The sequence below is a fragment of the Schistocerca gregaria genome, chromosome 5 (assembly GCF_023897955.1).
Source record: "Schistocerca gregaria isolate iqSchGreg1 chromosome 5, iqSchGreg1.2, whole genome shotgun sequence".
NCBI lineage: Eukaryota > Metazoa > Arthropoda > Insecta > Orthoptera > Acrididae > Schistocerca > Schistocerca gregaria.
Genome location: NC_064924.1, coordinates 222813284 through 222828265, shown reverse-complemented (window position 1 = coordinate 222828265; position 14982 = coordinate 222813284). Strand labels below are relative to the sequence as shown.

At 41.0% G+C, this 14982-nt stretch overlaps 1 protein-coding gene across 4 annotated transcripts in view; it reads right to left on the bottom strand.

Annotated features, from left to right (window-relative positions):
- LOC126271901 (bromodomain-containing protein 7) overlaps positions 1 to 14982 on the bottom strand; it is a 133861-nt gene that overhangs the window by 33371 nt on the left and 85508 nt on the right. For all 4 annotated transcript variants that reach the window (XM_049974285.1, XM_049974283.1, XM_049974286.1 and 1 more), the window contains one exon: positions 9239 to 9422. In XM_049974285.1, the coding sequence (XP_049830242.1) occupies positions 9239 to 9422 (184 nt within the window). The remainder of the gene's footprint in view (positions 1 to 9238; positions 9423 to 14982) is intronic.

The window sequence follows — 14982 nt, the reverse complement described above, 5'->3', positions numbered from 1 at the left end:
CAACATGGCTGGATCCTTTCAGGGACAGGTCTGTCCAGTAGCTGAATCCGGAGTGGAATGTGGTCACTGTAATGGGGGTCATCAGTGACTTCCCACTGAATAGTGTCCATGAGGGCAGGAGAACAGAAAGAGAGGTTGATGGCTGAGGATGATTCAGTTGCAGCACAGAAATGAGAGGTAGTGCCTGTGTTCATGATGCACAGCTTTTGTGATATTATGAGGCTTCCAAAACCTGAAGAAGAGGTCGAGCCTCATAATACATGAAGACTTGTTCTACAAGAAACTGTTTGAGGCTCAGAGTGAACCACAACTTGTAGAGGTAAATACAGCCAGCAGCGATCCTCCAACACACACGAATTTCAACTGCTAACACTTGCAATCAAGTAGAAGCGGGAGAACAGAGGAGTGGTGCATATTATGAACAATCCAGAGTTTTGATTTCCCAGTTAGAAATACACTTTTCCTGGGTGAGAAATACACTTTGTCTGTGTTAAGTAACAATATAATTTCCCTCGGAACTGTAAAACCTGTCAATCCTTTGAATGGTAAAGGTTTTACATATCAGCATACAGCTTCCAGGCATTTTTGTAAATGAAACCCAGGAGAAAAAAGGAAAAATGCTTTTTGGAAAGATCTTTGATGCACAGCAACATGTACACCGCGTGTTTTCATGTAACAAAAGTATAAATATGAATTCCACGAAACAGAGAACATTAGTTTCCTAAATCCTGAAACTGAGATTATGATGCATTTTTGTCAGACAATCCTACATAGCTCATGTCATGGTATTTCATCAGAAAATGACGGTAGATATTCAGAGCAGAGGATACATGATGTACTTAGAAAATAGTAATATCAATATTAAGTAGCACAAACACATAAATAGGAAGAGTTCATGGTTTAAATTAATATGCATATTGGATAGCCATAAGGAAAGCTACGGTTTCACATACACTATTGGTCTTTTTGTGTGTGTGTTGCCCTTTAAGAAACATCAAACACAAATGTGCCAGTAAAATTTTAAATGATGGCATGAATGTCTGGTTTCCTGGGCCCTAAATTTTTCTTGCGGCTGGTGCTTAAGGTGTGAAGTTTTGAATAACTGTCAAATGCTCAGCGATTTAAGAAATTCATTGCACATTCTCATGTGTAACATAATTCATTTTGGGTAATAGGAAATTTGCTTTAAAGTTCTCAAACCACCATTTGGAATATTTTTCTGCAACCAGTTAGCAGCCTAGAGGAGGTACCAGATAAATGTTAAGTGTCTGCTTAAGCTTTTCAGTGTGGTTTCTGGGAGCATCAAACTGTATTATCTCATATTTGGTTCTTTATTGTGGCATAATGCCATAGGGATGGCTAGAGGACAAATGTAAGGAAGGATGTAGAGGTGCATATCACTAGGGGTAAGACAGATACTCCCTACAGGAAAATTAAAGAGACCTTTGGAGAAAAGAGAACAACTTCACGAATATCAAGAGCTCAGATGGAAACCCAGTTCTAAGCAAAGAAGGGAAAGCAGAAAGGTGGATGGAGTATACAGAAGGTCTACACAAAACCGATGTTCTTGAGGACAATATTATCTAAATGGAAGAGAATGTAGATGAAGATGAAATAGGAGATATGATACTGCGTGAAGAGTTTGAGAGAGCACTGAAAGACCTAAGTCAAAACAAGGCCCTGGGAGTAGACAACATTCCATTAGAACTACTGACAACCTTGGGAGAGCCAGCCCTAACAAAACTTTACCATCTACTGAGCAAGATGTATAAGACAGGTGAAATACCCTCCGACTACAAGAAGAATATAATAATTCCAATCCCAAAGAAAGCAGGTGTAGACAGATGTGAAAGTTCCTGAAATATCAGTTTAATAAGACACAGCTGCAAAATAATTACACAAATTCTTTACAGACGAATGGAAAAGCTGGTAGAAGCCGACCTCAGGGAAGATCAGTTTGGATTCAGTAGAAATGCTGGAACATGTGAGGCAATACTGACCCTATCATAGAAAATATATTAAGGAAAGGCAAACCTAAGTTTCTAGCATTTGTAGACTTAGAGAAAGCTTTTGATGATGTTGACTGGAATACTCTCTTTCAAATTCTGTAGGTGGCAGGGATAAATACAAGGAGCAAAAGGCTATTTACAGTTAGTACAGAAACCAGATGGCAGTTATAAGAGTTGAGAGGCATGAAAGGGAAGCAGTGGTTGGGAAGGGAGTTGTAGCCTATCCCCAATGTTATTCAATCTGTATATTGAGCAAGCAGTAAAGGAAACAAAAGCAAAATTTGGAGTATGAATTAAAATCCATGGATAAGACATAAAAACTTTGAGGTTCGCCAATGCCATTGTAATTCTGTCAGACACAGCACAGGACCTGGAAGAGCAGTTGTACGGAATGGATAGTGTCTTGAAAGGAGGATATAAGATGAACAGCAACAAAAGCAAAACGGGGATAATGGAATGTATTCGAATTAAGTCGGGTGATGCTGAGGGAATTAGATTAGGAAATGAGACACTTAAAGTAGTAAAAGAGTTTTGCTATTTGGGGAGCAAAATAACTGATGATGGTCGAAATAGAGGGGATATAAAATGTAGACTGGCAATGGCAAGGAAAGCATTTCTGAAGAAGAGAAATTTGTTAACATCGACTATAGATTTAATTGTCAGGAAGTCGTTTCTGAAAGTATTTGTATGGAGTGTAACCATGTATGAAAGTGAAACATGGACGATAAATAGTCTGGACAGGAAGATAATAGAAGCTTTCGAAATGTGATGCTACAGAAGAATGCTGAAGATTAGATTGGTAGATCACATAACTAATGAGGAGGTATTGAATAGAATTGGAGACAAAAGAAATTTGTGGCACAACTTGACTAGAAGAAGGGATCGGTTGGATTCAGAAAGATGTAGGTTGCAGTAGGCACTGGTAGATGAAGCAGCTTGCACAGGATAGAGTAGCATGGAGAGCTGCATCAAACCTGTCTCTGGACTGAAGGCCACAACAACAACAACGCCATACAGGCCACATGATGAAAAAGTGCACTTGAAATTCAGAGAACAGTTCAAACCTGCTAATAGTATGGAATGAAACATTTCATTTCAAATAAATTGACTGCCTCTGTAGAAATGATTAATAAAAGCCAAATTTCTCCAGCAAATCAACAAAAATAACTTTGTTTTATTGCTATGCAATTAATGCTTGATGACCAATAATGTGGAAATATTATAAAATCAAAAACTGAAATTACTAACACACTTTATATGTCCATAATTATTTGAATGTCTTGAAATTCATTCGATAGCTCTCAGCCACACAAATCTATTTTGTTTCATTTGACATGAGAGCTGTAAATCAAGAAAAAATAGCAAAGTCATCAAATGTAAACATGTGTCATGTGGATACTACTCCCCACAACAGCTGCCACTGCTCTGCGCATGCACAAATCTGGCAGCTTGGATGTGCCAGAAAAATTTTTCTGGATGGCATCTGGCTGCTAGCAGCTACTGATTAAACATCTAATAGCCACACTTTAAGTAGCGAGAAGTAGAAGAAGGCGCTGCTCATATGTGACTCCAGCTCTGTGCATGTGCATATGCATGTGCATGAGCCCACTGGCAACTGCTCAGATGAACCTATTGGTGTCTCAAGTGTGATACCACACTCATCGAATGCAGTTTGTTGTTATGAAGTATTTCATAGTGTTTGTCCTACAACCTTCGACACATTTTGCTGATGGCGAATGCTTGTGTGCGTACTGTGATTAGTTGTTGTAAATGGTGAATTTTCTTAAATTTTATATTGGTGTTTTTCACTCATTTGTTTTATTGATGCAATATTATTCTGCAACATTGGGGACCAGACAACTAGGTCATCAGTCCCTCGATCCCAGAGTGACGCATCTACCAAGTAGAGTAGTAGTAGAGGGGTTTTGGGCGCACGACAGCAAGGTCTTCAGCTTACCAAGTAGAGGTACCAGCCAAGAATGTTTTCTGATCTAGCTGGGAAATTCATAAAGGAAAATGCAAGAAGGCTAAAAAAACATAATGGACAGCTTTTGTACCGCCAATAATAAAATGAAGATGAAGGAAATGTGGAAGTCAGCAGGTGGGTGTCCCCAGGGTGACAGCAAATATTCTACTCACAGAAATGTAATACTGAGAGAATAATTTGACAGAGTACTGAAAGACCTATGTCAAAACAAAGCACATGGGCTGGCAACAGTCGCCAGAATTAAAGGCTCTGAAGCAGAGCTGCCCTGATAGATACATTAAATATATTTTTCAATAAGGTATTGTAGAATTTAAATCCTACCCCCATGAACCATGGACCTTGCCGTTGGTGGGTAGGCTTGCGTGCCTCAACGATACAGATGGCCGTACCTTAGGTGCAACCACAACAGAGGGGTATCTGTTGAGAGGCCAGACAAACGTGTGGTTCCTGAAGAGGGGGCAGCAGCCTTTACAGTAGTTGCAGGGGCAACAGTCTGGATGATTGACTGATCTGGCCTTGTAACACTAACCAAAACGGCCTTGCTGTGCTGGTACTGCGAACAGCTGAAAGCAAGGGGAAACCACAGCCGTAATTTTTCCCGAGGGCATGCAGCTTTTCTGTATGGTTAAATGATGATGGCATCCTCTTGGGTAAAATATTCCGGAGGTAAAGTAGTCCCCCATTTGGATCGCCGGGCGGACACTACTCAAGAGGGCGTCATTATCAGGAGAAAGAAAACTGGCGTTCTACGGATCGGAGCGTGGAATGTCAGATCCCTTAATCGGGCAGGTAGGTTAGAAAATTTAAAAAGGGAAATGCATAGGTTAAAGTTAGATATAGTGGGAATTAGTGAAGTTCGGTGGCAGGAGGAACAAGACTTTTGGTCAGGCGAATACAGGGTTATAAATACAAAATCAAATAGGGGTAATGCAGGAGTAGGTTTAATAATGAATTTAAAAAAAAATAGGAGTGCGGGTAAGCTACTACAAACAGCATAGTGAACACATTATTGTGGCCAAGAGAGACACAAAGCCCATGCCTACTACAGTAGTTACAGTTTATATGCCAACTGGCTCTGCAGATGATGATGAAATTGATGAAATGTATGACGAAATAAAAGAAATTATTCAGATGGTGAAGGGAGCCGAAAATTTAATAGTCATGGGTGACTGGAATTCGAGAGTAGGAAAAGGGAGAGAAGGAAACATAGTGGGCGAATATGGATTGGGGGAGAGAAATGAAAGAGGAAACCGTCTGGTAGAATTTTGCACAGAGCATAACTTAATCATAGCTAACACTTGGTTCAAGAATCATAGAAGAAGGTTGTATACATGGAAGAATCCTGGAGATACCAGAAGGTATCAGATAGATTATATAAAGGTAAGACAGAGATTTAGGAACTAGGTTTTAAATTGTAAGACATTTCCAGGGGCAGATGTAGACTCTGACCACAATCTATTGATTATGAACTGTAGATTAAAACTGAAGAAACTGCAAAAAGGTGGGAATTTAAGGAGATGGGACCTGGATAAACTGAAAGAACCAGAGGTTGTACAGTTTCAGGGAGAGCATAAGGGAACAATTGACAGGAATGGGGGAAATAAACACAGTAGAAGAAGAATGGTAGCTTTGAGGGATGAAGTAGTGAAAACAGCAGAAGATCAAATAGGTAAAAAGACAAGGGCTAGTAGAAATCCTTGGGTAACAAAGGAAATATTGAATTTAATTGATGAAAGGAGAAAATATAAAAATGCAGTAAATGAAGCAGGCAGAAAGGAATACAAACGTCTCAAAAATGAGATCAACAGGAAGTGCAAAATGGCTAGAGGACAAATGTAAGGATGTAGAAGCTTATCTCACTAGGGTTAAGATAGATACTGCCTACAGGAAAATTAAAGAGACTTTTGGAGAAAAGAGAACCACTTGCATGAATATCAAGAGCTCAGATGGAAACCCAGTTCTAAGCAAAGAAGGGAAAGGTGAAAGGAGTATATAGAGGGTCTATACAAGGGCGATGTACTTGAGGACAATGCCACAATCACCAGTTTAGTTATCCCATGATTATTCTCCAGTTAGGCGTTATTAATTGTTAGTAAAATGCATTTTCCTCGCTACTCCCATAACAAAACTTAAGTGGCTGCTAGCCGGGGACTGCACAACTGGCCATTACTAATGTAGCAATCTAGCCAAAAATTTTGTGTAAAAATTTCATTTTATTGGATACACCAAGAAGACAATACATAATCTTTCTTCCCTGTTATTCCTGTTAGTCATTTATTTCCACTCTGGTAGTATGAATCTATAGATTTCACTAGTAATTATAACAATGCTGATCATTCAAAAACCCAGTCATCCACATAACAGCGATTGACCTTCACCCTTGGCTTTATTCCACTCAGCTCATATAGCCCAGTCCCCTTTTGTCTGCAGAAAAGTTTTTCTAGATGCGACGGGGATTCCCCTGGCAGAGACATCAAGTACACTATGTCGCATTCAAAAGTCAACTTACGATTCATTCAGATATCAACTTAGAATGTGCTCAAAAACCAACAGGGACACGTTTCAAAGTCATCTGAACAATCAATAGGCCAACGTGCGCTGGATGATACGCTCTCTGTGAAACAAGGTTTTTTCACTCAAGAATATGAATTTGGCACTCCCCCCCCTCCCCCTGAAATTGCAGCTGGGGCAGATACCCCAGTTTGCCCCCTCGCATGTGTGAATCTGGCAGCTTGGGCGCACCAGTTAAATTTTACCAGGTAGCATCAGGCTGTTTGCTTATACAGCTAATAGCCACATTTCTGTAGCCAGAAGCCAGAGAAGATACTATTCATATGCAACGAAACTGCACATGCGCTTGCTCACAACAGCTCAAACAAATCTAATGTCAACAGTTGTGACGTCACGCTCTTTGGTGGCAATTTGTTGTTAGAAAAACCATTGCATAGTCTTCCTAAAGCCTTTGACACTGTTTGCTGTTGGCATATGCTTGTATAAGCACTGTGTTTTGTTGTTATATATGGCGAATTTCCTTTGCAACTTAAGTTTTACTTTCAATTTTTTTTTTCTCATTCATGTTTTACGGCTGCAGTATTATTCTGCAGTAGTGTGATACAGTAATATCCTTTGTTAGAGAACTGGTTCCTAGCAGTCAACATTAAAAAAATTCAACTGAAAACTAAAACAATGAAAAATTCCTGGAATTCCAAAAAATTCCCAGGCTTTTCTCGTTTTTCCCTCGGATGAGAAAATTCCAGAGCTTTTCCTGGATCGCCCAGTTGTCCTGGATCGTATACACCCTGTATACACTACAGCAAGCAAGTTCACATCGAAATAGGATGCAGTAGTTATTCAGAGGTGAAGAGACTTAAAACAGAATAGACGAGCATGGCAAGCTGCATTAAACTAGTCTTTGGATGACCACCACTATCACAACCACCACCACATCATCATCATCATCATCATCATCATCATCATCAACAACAACAACAACAACAACAACCAACAGAAACACGACATAAGATTGCCAGAACTCTTCCATGAAATGAAAACTATGACAGTGAGGTAAGCAAGATAATTTCAAATCTTCAGCCACTGGTTTAATTTAACAATTCCAGAGCTGGTAATTTTGTCAGTTAATTATTTTATTTAATCTCTGCATTGCATATTCTTGAGTGCATTATAACACCTCAAATATGTTGTTTCCTCATGCCAGTTGCTGTATCATTTTAGTGACTTCACTGTAATGTAAAGACATGCAAGCACCTAGAAATTTTTGTACTTTGAAAAATATAAATGGTCTGTTAAGCAGAAGCTCACTATTCTAACTATTATTTAAAATTTTGTTTCTCTTGACTGGTATACTACAAATGGGTGGTTTTCGTATATACAACTAATCAGAAATAGAGAATTCTACTTAAGTTAGCAAATAATGGGCAGTCTGCACAGACGCTGATTTGCTAGAGACACACATTTATACAAATAAAAAGAGAACTAAAACAGCCATCACACACTACTGTAAAACACAACAAAATAACTTCATGATTGCAGTAAAAGACCTTACCAACATGTGACACTTCATGATTGAATTCCCTTTATTCTTTATTCTACAAATAAAATTGTTTTGAATTAATGTAATCTTTGTTCAATTAATTTACTTTTCCATTTCCTGCTACTGACACGGCCTTGCCACAGTGGCTACGCCAGTTCCCGTGAGATCACCGGTTAAGCGCTGTCGGGTGTGGCCGGCACTTGGATGGGTGACCATCCAGGCCGCCATGCGCTGTTGCCATTTTTCGGGGTGCACTCAGCCTCGTGATGCCAATTGAGGAGATACTCGACCGAATAGTAGCGGCTTCGGTCAAGAATACCATCATAACAACTGGGAGAGCGGTGTGCTGATCCCATGCCCCTCCTATCCGCATTCTCCAATGAGGAGGACATGGCGGTCAGATGGTTCTGGTAGGCCACTTGTAGCCTGATGATGGAGTGCTCTTTTTATTATTTTTTTTTTTTACTTTGTAATTTCCTCCTACTGACACAAATTTTATCAAAGCTTCCTGCACCAGGTTATGTCACGTTCCTGTGTTTCATCTCTTTCTCTCAATTCATCACTCACCTCTTAGGCTACTTTGCCTGCTATGTCATCTCACATCTTTTCTTCCATAATTCTACAAGGGACTTGGCTCATACTTTAAACCCATTTCTCCAACTTTCTATAATTACAGCACAATTGCTATTGTTAATATTTGAGAGTCTCTTTATTTCATAACTTACCTTATTATCTAGTCAGGTATTGAAGATAAAAGCTTTGCAAAATCAAACCATAAAAGTCAGTTTGTTTTCACAAGCCAGTATATGCTTATCAGTATAACACCAATTCCTGTCTTTAATAAAACATGAAAACTACAACAAACTATGTATTTTTTAGAGAGAAGAGCAAGGATAAATTAATTTTACCATTAGCTCTTTCCTACTTTATCAAGTTGCCAATCTGCTGTCATCACTGTTTAAGAATATGTCTCTTTACTGCTCTCTGTTCAACATAAACCTCAAAAACAATTAATTAAAAACTATTTAATGCTCACATTCAGTTACAGGCATTCATATAAAATAACAGTAAACTACTGTAATAAACACGTAGCTACAACTTTAAGCAGGACAGAAAAATGCGTAATTTGAGACATAAAAAATGACAATTTGTACAGCCTACAATCAAAATAAATACATCACACATAGTTACCTCCTTTAGCTATGTTACGTCGATCTTCTCTAAATCCTTGAAGCTGTCCTGTGCCATGTGATAATTTCCCCGATAGCATGCCCAATGAAATTGGGCGTTCATTTGTGCCTGGAGCTATGCCATCATTTGGAACCAGGATGGCGAGAGAAGTACTACCATCCTTGTTCTGTCTTAAGAAGCCCATCTAAAAGTAAAATTTTCACTTTAATACGGCCACAAATGTGTAAACTAAGTGTAGAACTGAAGTTTTGGCTTCTAAAAAAAAAGAGTTGTCAACTTAACTTTTCCTTGAGAACATTGTAACCTTGCCCCCCCCCCCCCCCCCCCCGCCCTCTTAAAAATTATCAACTTTCTTTTTGGCAGGGGGTGGAGGGAGGGAGGGGCTATACTGCTTAGCTAGATATATTATTCAGCTGCTCTTTACATATCTATGCTGCTCATATATAGGCAAGTACAGTGGTACTTACTGATGATGATGATATCAAATATGACAAGAGACATGTTTTACCAGTAACTTAATTTCCATGCTAAAAAGAATTCGTAACCTCAAAATAAAGATGTTATGACTTATGAGGTACATTTTCATTTCTGATTTCTTTTAGGAATTCCACCTACATGTCACGACTGTGGGTTACTCCCTACCAGCACACTCCTTTAAGTGTGTTCAGATCTCTGAGGTGTTTGAAGACACCTTCACATTATGTTTATCCAATGCGTTTAAGCAAATGGTGCATATAAAAGAAAGGTACTATCTTCTAAATTCAGAGACTGCCAAATTACTTGTTTTCTTTAGTTTAGCAATGTATTCATTTGTTGTCTTTTTGGACATCATAAAATTTCACTTATGGAGTGGTATGTTTAGTAACTGTTATTGTAAACTGCAGATCATTTTTGGTGCATGACAACAAGGACCTAGTCAGACTGCACATCACTGTACAGTGAGGTTGCAATAATAGTTCTAAAACAGATGTCATAAAAATTATGATTTCAGAAGATATCAAAATAAAGAAGTAATTGGATGGATTTAAAAACTACTCACTAAGTGGCAGCAAGAGAACACACATACAAGGTTCTATCCAAAATTTTTGGGCCTAGAGCTGCCTTCTGTTGAAAACCTTACCTTTAGACTAATGGTCACCATCACCCATCCGCATGTACACACCGGTCCCAGTGCTTACAGGCCAACCAAGCGTTGGCCTGACCTGCTGAGGGATTGAGTTTCACTAATCCCTCAACAGAGTGTGTCTTTCTCTTTTTCAGGTTAAATCAGACGGGACCAATCGACAAGAGTGTTAATATATATTTCTATCTCTTACAGGAACCGCAGGAATGACAAATTTTTGTCTATACGGCACCACCATGAGCCAAGGACAGGGTCGTCATTCCAGCGTCAGCGTCAGAGGTCTCAGTGCTTCTGCCACTGATCAAACACTTTCTGGAAGTCCTGTTCTTTGAGGGTGTTTATCACCGCCAGCGATGCTTCTTGAATCCTCTCTAGAGTGTCGAACCGACGGTCTTTCAACTTGTGTTTCAGTTTTGGAAATAGTGTGAAGTCGCAAGGTGCCAAGTCTGGTGAGTACGGTAGGTGGAGTACAACTGCCATGTTGTTTTTGCCAAGAAGGTCCTGGTGAGCAAGGACGTGTGACGCCAAAGTTTGGGCCGTCGCCGCCGCATGTTTTCACAGAGCCATCACAAAATGTCACAGTAGTGCGCGGAATTTACAGTTTGGTTGGGTGCACAATTCCCTTGCTATCAAAGAAAACTGTGATCATGGTCTTCACTTGTCTTGCTTTTTGGGTCTTGGAGAGCCCAGGCTCTTCCACTGGGATGGTTGTTGCTTTGTCTCTGGGTCATAACCGTAAAACCAGCTCTCGTCGCTGGCAATAACCCGTGACATGAAAGTTGAATTATCAGACACAGTCTGAAGAGGGTCCGTCACACTTCAACACGCTGTGCCTTCTGATCAGCCGTCAAGTTCTTCGGCACAAATTTTGTGGTGACACGATGCACACCCAATTCATCAGTCAACATTTGTTGACATGTCTCATAACCAATCCCACTTCATCCGCAAGGTCTTGAATAGTTCGACGTCGATCAGCATGAACTAACTGTTGAAGTTTGGCAAGAATGTCTGGCGAAGTGCGGCTACTGGGCCTTCCAGTGTGAGCATCATCTTTGACGTCTGTACAGCTGGCCCTCAACCGAGCATGCCACTCAAACACATTCCAGATGGCAGCAGCACTCCCGAAAATTTTAGATTCCACCTCGTACAAAATCTATTACAGTTTGCATCCATTTGGGACCAGTGGCTCCTTCTCCTGACAGAAGGGTTGAAGGAGAAAGAAGATGGGTGAAGGAAAAAGACTGGCGATGTTTAGGAAAATGGGTAGAGTTCAGAAAAGTCAGCGGTGACTTACCAGACAGGATGAGAGGGTAAGACCGATTGTTGGGGGACTGCACCACACGAAATTTCTCATTTAAAAATGAAGCTTTTGCTACTGAGATCACATGCAGATTTATTTTGAAAAAACTGGAAGGGCAGTGCTCAGCAAATGATACAGTATCCATGTTGCTCGAACAATCACATGACACTGACTCAGGTGGCACTAGTGCAAAGAGATACACAAGAAACTCTGAACTAGCCACTACAACAGTCTATTGCTCTGATTAAAATTTGACAATTTTGTGGATCACTGGGGGAATTAGCATTAAATTCTATCACCTTCCAAACTTTTGTTTTATTTGAACTGGTTTGCAGTACATGTTCTCTTACATGTACGGATACCATATACAATGCCGTTTTTAAAGTGAAGGTGACATTCAAAATGGAAATATTGTCCTTCAAAAAACATTATCTGAATCAGAATCCAAACCAGTATTTTACTTGGTTATGAGAGACTGTAATGATTTGCTAAGTGGAAAAAATTTGATCGCTGCTCACATATTAGAATACTGGGTAATAGTGTTATCAGCTTTAGAACATGATGGTGACATTCAGTTGAAACAACAAGGAAAATTAATACAGAAATAAATGTCTAAGGAAGGAAAGACAACATATTAAAATGACTCACTAATTGTCAACATGAGAATAAATTATAGCGGCAGGACTAATATTAAAGACAGCAGTGACAGATGTCACTATATCTTGGGACGAGCAAAATTTCAATAATGGGATTGAATCATAATTGCACATTTTTATTTATGTCTTAGTTGGTGTTGTCACATATGATTAACACACTAGCAGATATTGCAGTCTGTTTTTCACAGTTGCTCACACTCAGCACTATGGAAAGGTTGGAGAGGAACAGTGACACTTGCTTGGCTGACAGCCAGGATGATTGCGAGAAGAAGAGTGGTGAGTGAGCAGCAAATTGCATGTTGGCAACCATGGAATCTATACCACGTACTTTGGATCTTTATGAACATCTACCACATTTAAACTGCAGTTTGCCTGAATCCATTTGCAGTCAGGATCGAAATCCAATATGTATTCAGGAGAAATAGCCACATAGTTGGAAGAAACAGCCAAATATTTGTGACAACAAATATACAAATTTCACAGTTGTGCTGTTATGATGACGATGCGGTTGCTGATGATTAAAAATAGTGATATCACAAACTATGAGGTTAGTAAGCAAAATAGGTAGAAAAGAAAACAGTCCAAAAATTAATGTAAACCATTTCTTTTTGTTTATTTTATTTCTCCTAGTATTAGCAAAATGTAGACGAACTGCAAGCTTGTCCTTGAGTGCAGCTCTTTTGCTGCAAAGGTGGCTTGCATAAGTTTGGAATAGGTATAATGTTAATGTTTTGGCAGATGCTTTGTGTTAGTAAAACAGTTAGTAATTTTGATTATTCAGAATATGTTAAAATTTTTTCCCTAAAGGAGCCTCTTAAAAACAAGAGGGTGGGCAGGCGGAGGGGGAGGGGAGATCTCACTAGATCACGGACTGTCAATCGAGTCTGGTGTCAAAGGAGGCTAAGCAGTGTAGATGCTGTTCCTCCGTTGCCCTCTCTGGTGGTAGTAATAGCCTCTCGTGGGAACTGTCATCGTGCTACTGCTGCGAGATCTTCAATGGCAGGCTGTCTTCTGCCAGAGCGCCACTCCTCCTTCAGCCACTTCTCCACAACTCGGTAGACATGCTACCAGTCACGGGGGTGAAGATAGGGTGGGTGTTAATCAGGCGCAGCTCCTTCCGAGACACCACCTGGTGCTACAGGCCACAGGTGTGGTGAAGGTCGTACCGATGATGGGAAGGAGAGGATTGTGCTTGTCCGGCTGCATGAAGGGATAAGGATTGTCCTAATGTGGGTACAATCCATCTTTTATGGACGCCGCAATCTTCTTGAGGAAGGGCTGCACAATGCGCTCACCTAGGAGTGGCAGGTACAGGGGCAGCTCTTCCTCCTCTGATGCTTCTACCATGAGAGGGAGCAGACGGCGTCATTTCCCTGGCACAGCGAGCGCCTCGACATCCATCTCCAGGGGCACCACCTCCTGCATTTCTGCAGGGAGCGAGGTGATGGCCATCTGCGTGGCGGCATCCATCCCCACTGGGCTCCTCACAGGGGAGGCAGGGGTGGAGACAGGCGTCTTCTTCTTGAGAACCCTTAGCTCCTTGCGCAGATGCTGGAGCCGGCGATGGACAGCTGCGAGCTCATCCTTGAGTGCAGCCATTTTGCTGCAAAGGTGGCTTGGAAGCTGGCCATTGCATCATCAGTGGCAGCTTCGAGGTGGCGCAGCTCACACCCTTCGCTAGAGTGGAGGTGTGGGGCGGCCGTCTTGGCACCAGACACCGCCACAAGGCGTGTCGCGATGTGCTGGCAGCAGAACTCCTTGAGGTAGTCACAGCTATGCAAGTCTGTGTTGTGTGACACACATCTGCAAGACACCTCTCGTGGCTTGGGGCAATTTTGAGTGCCATGCACTGCTGCGCACTGCAAGCATGCGACAGAATTATTGCAAACACTCGCAGTGTGCCCCATTTGCTGGCACTTGTAGCACTGCATATTCTTCTGAGTACACTTTGGCTGTTGTTTGCGGCCGCAGTTGCTCCACATTTCGTCGATGAGGAGGTCCAACACAGCTGCCAACTTGCTTCCCTTGTGTCAACCCTTACCTGCCGGCTAGTGGCGTACGTGAGAGACATTAAAAAAATGAGACACAGCGAGTCGAGCAGCAGAATGTGTGCGTGCGTTGGGGGAGAGGGGGGGGGGGGGGAGATTGGATGTCGTCTTACATTCAGGGTCGTCCTGTACTCGGAAAAATACAATATGTGGGCATGACCACAAACCTTTTGTATCTGCAGAGGAAACCACCAACATCCCAGTCAGTGACTGTTCACCCAGTGGGTATGGATGCCTCTTAGCTCCAGGAACCAACAATGCTTGGCTCTAAGGTACTGGACAATCACAAAAAGATAGCATCGCCCCAGGTGGTAACTTATCCACCAGTTGACAAACAGCAACTGAGCACTTGGCTTTTGGAGGGCCTGGACAGTCATCAAAGCACAGTTCTCTGGCAAACTTCCATCTAGAATTCACACATACACTGGCAGCTTCATCACCAACAATATAATTCAATCTGTAAAATTATGTACTGTAGTGTCAGTGTTAAAGCAACGAAAAATCCTGATATTAAGCCTCCAAGAATACTATTCACTGATGGCGGTCCAATGGACTACGGTACCTATTGGATCTTGAAGAATTTGAAAATCACCTTTGTGGTACACAAAAATATAGTC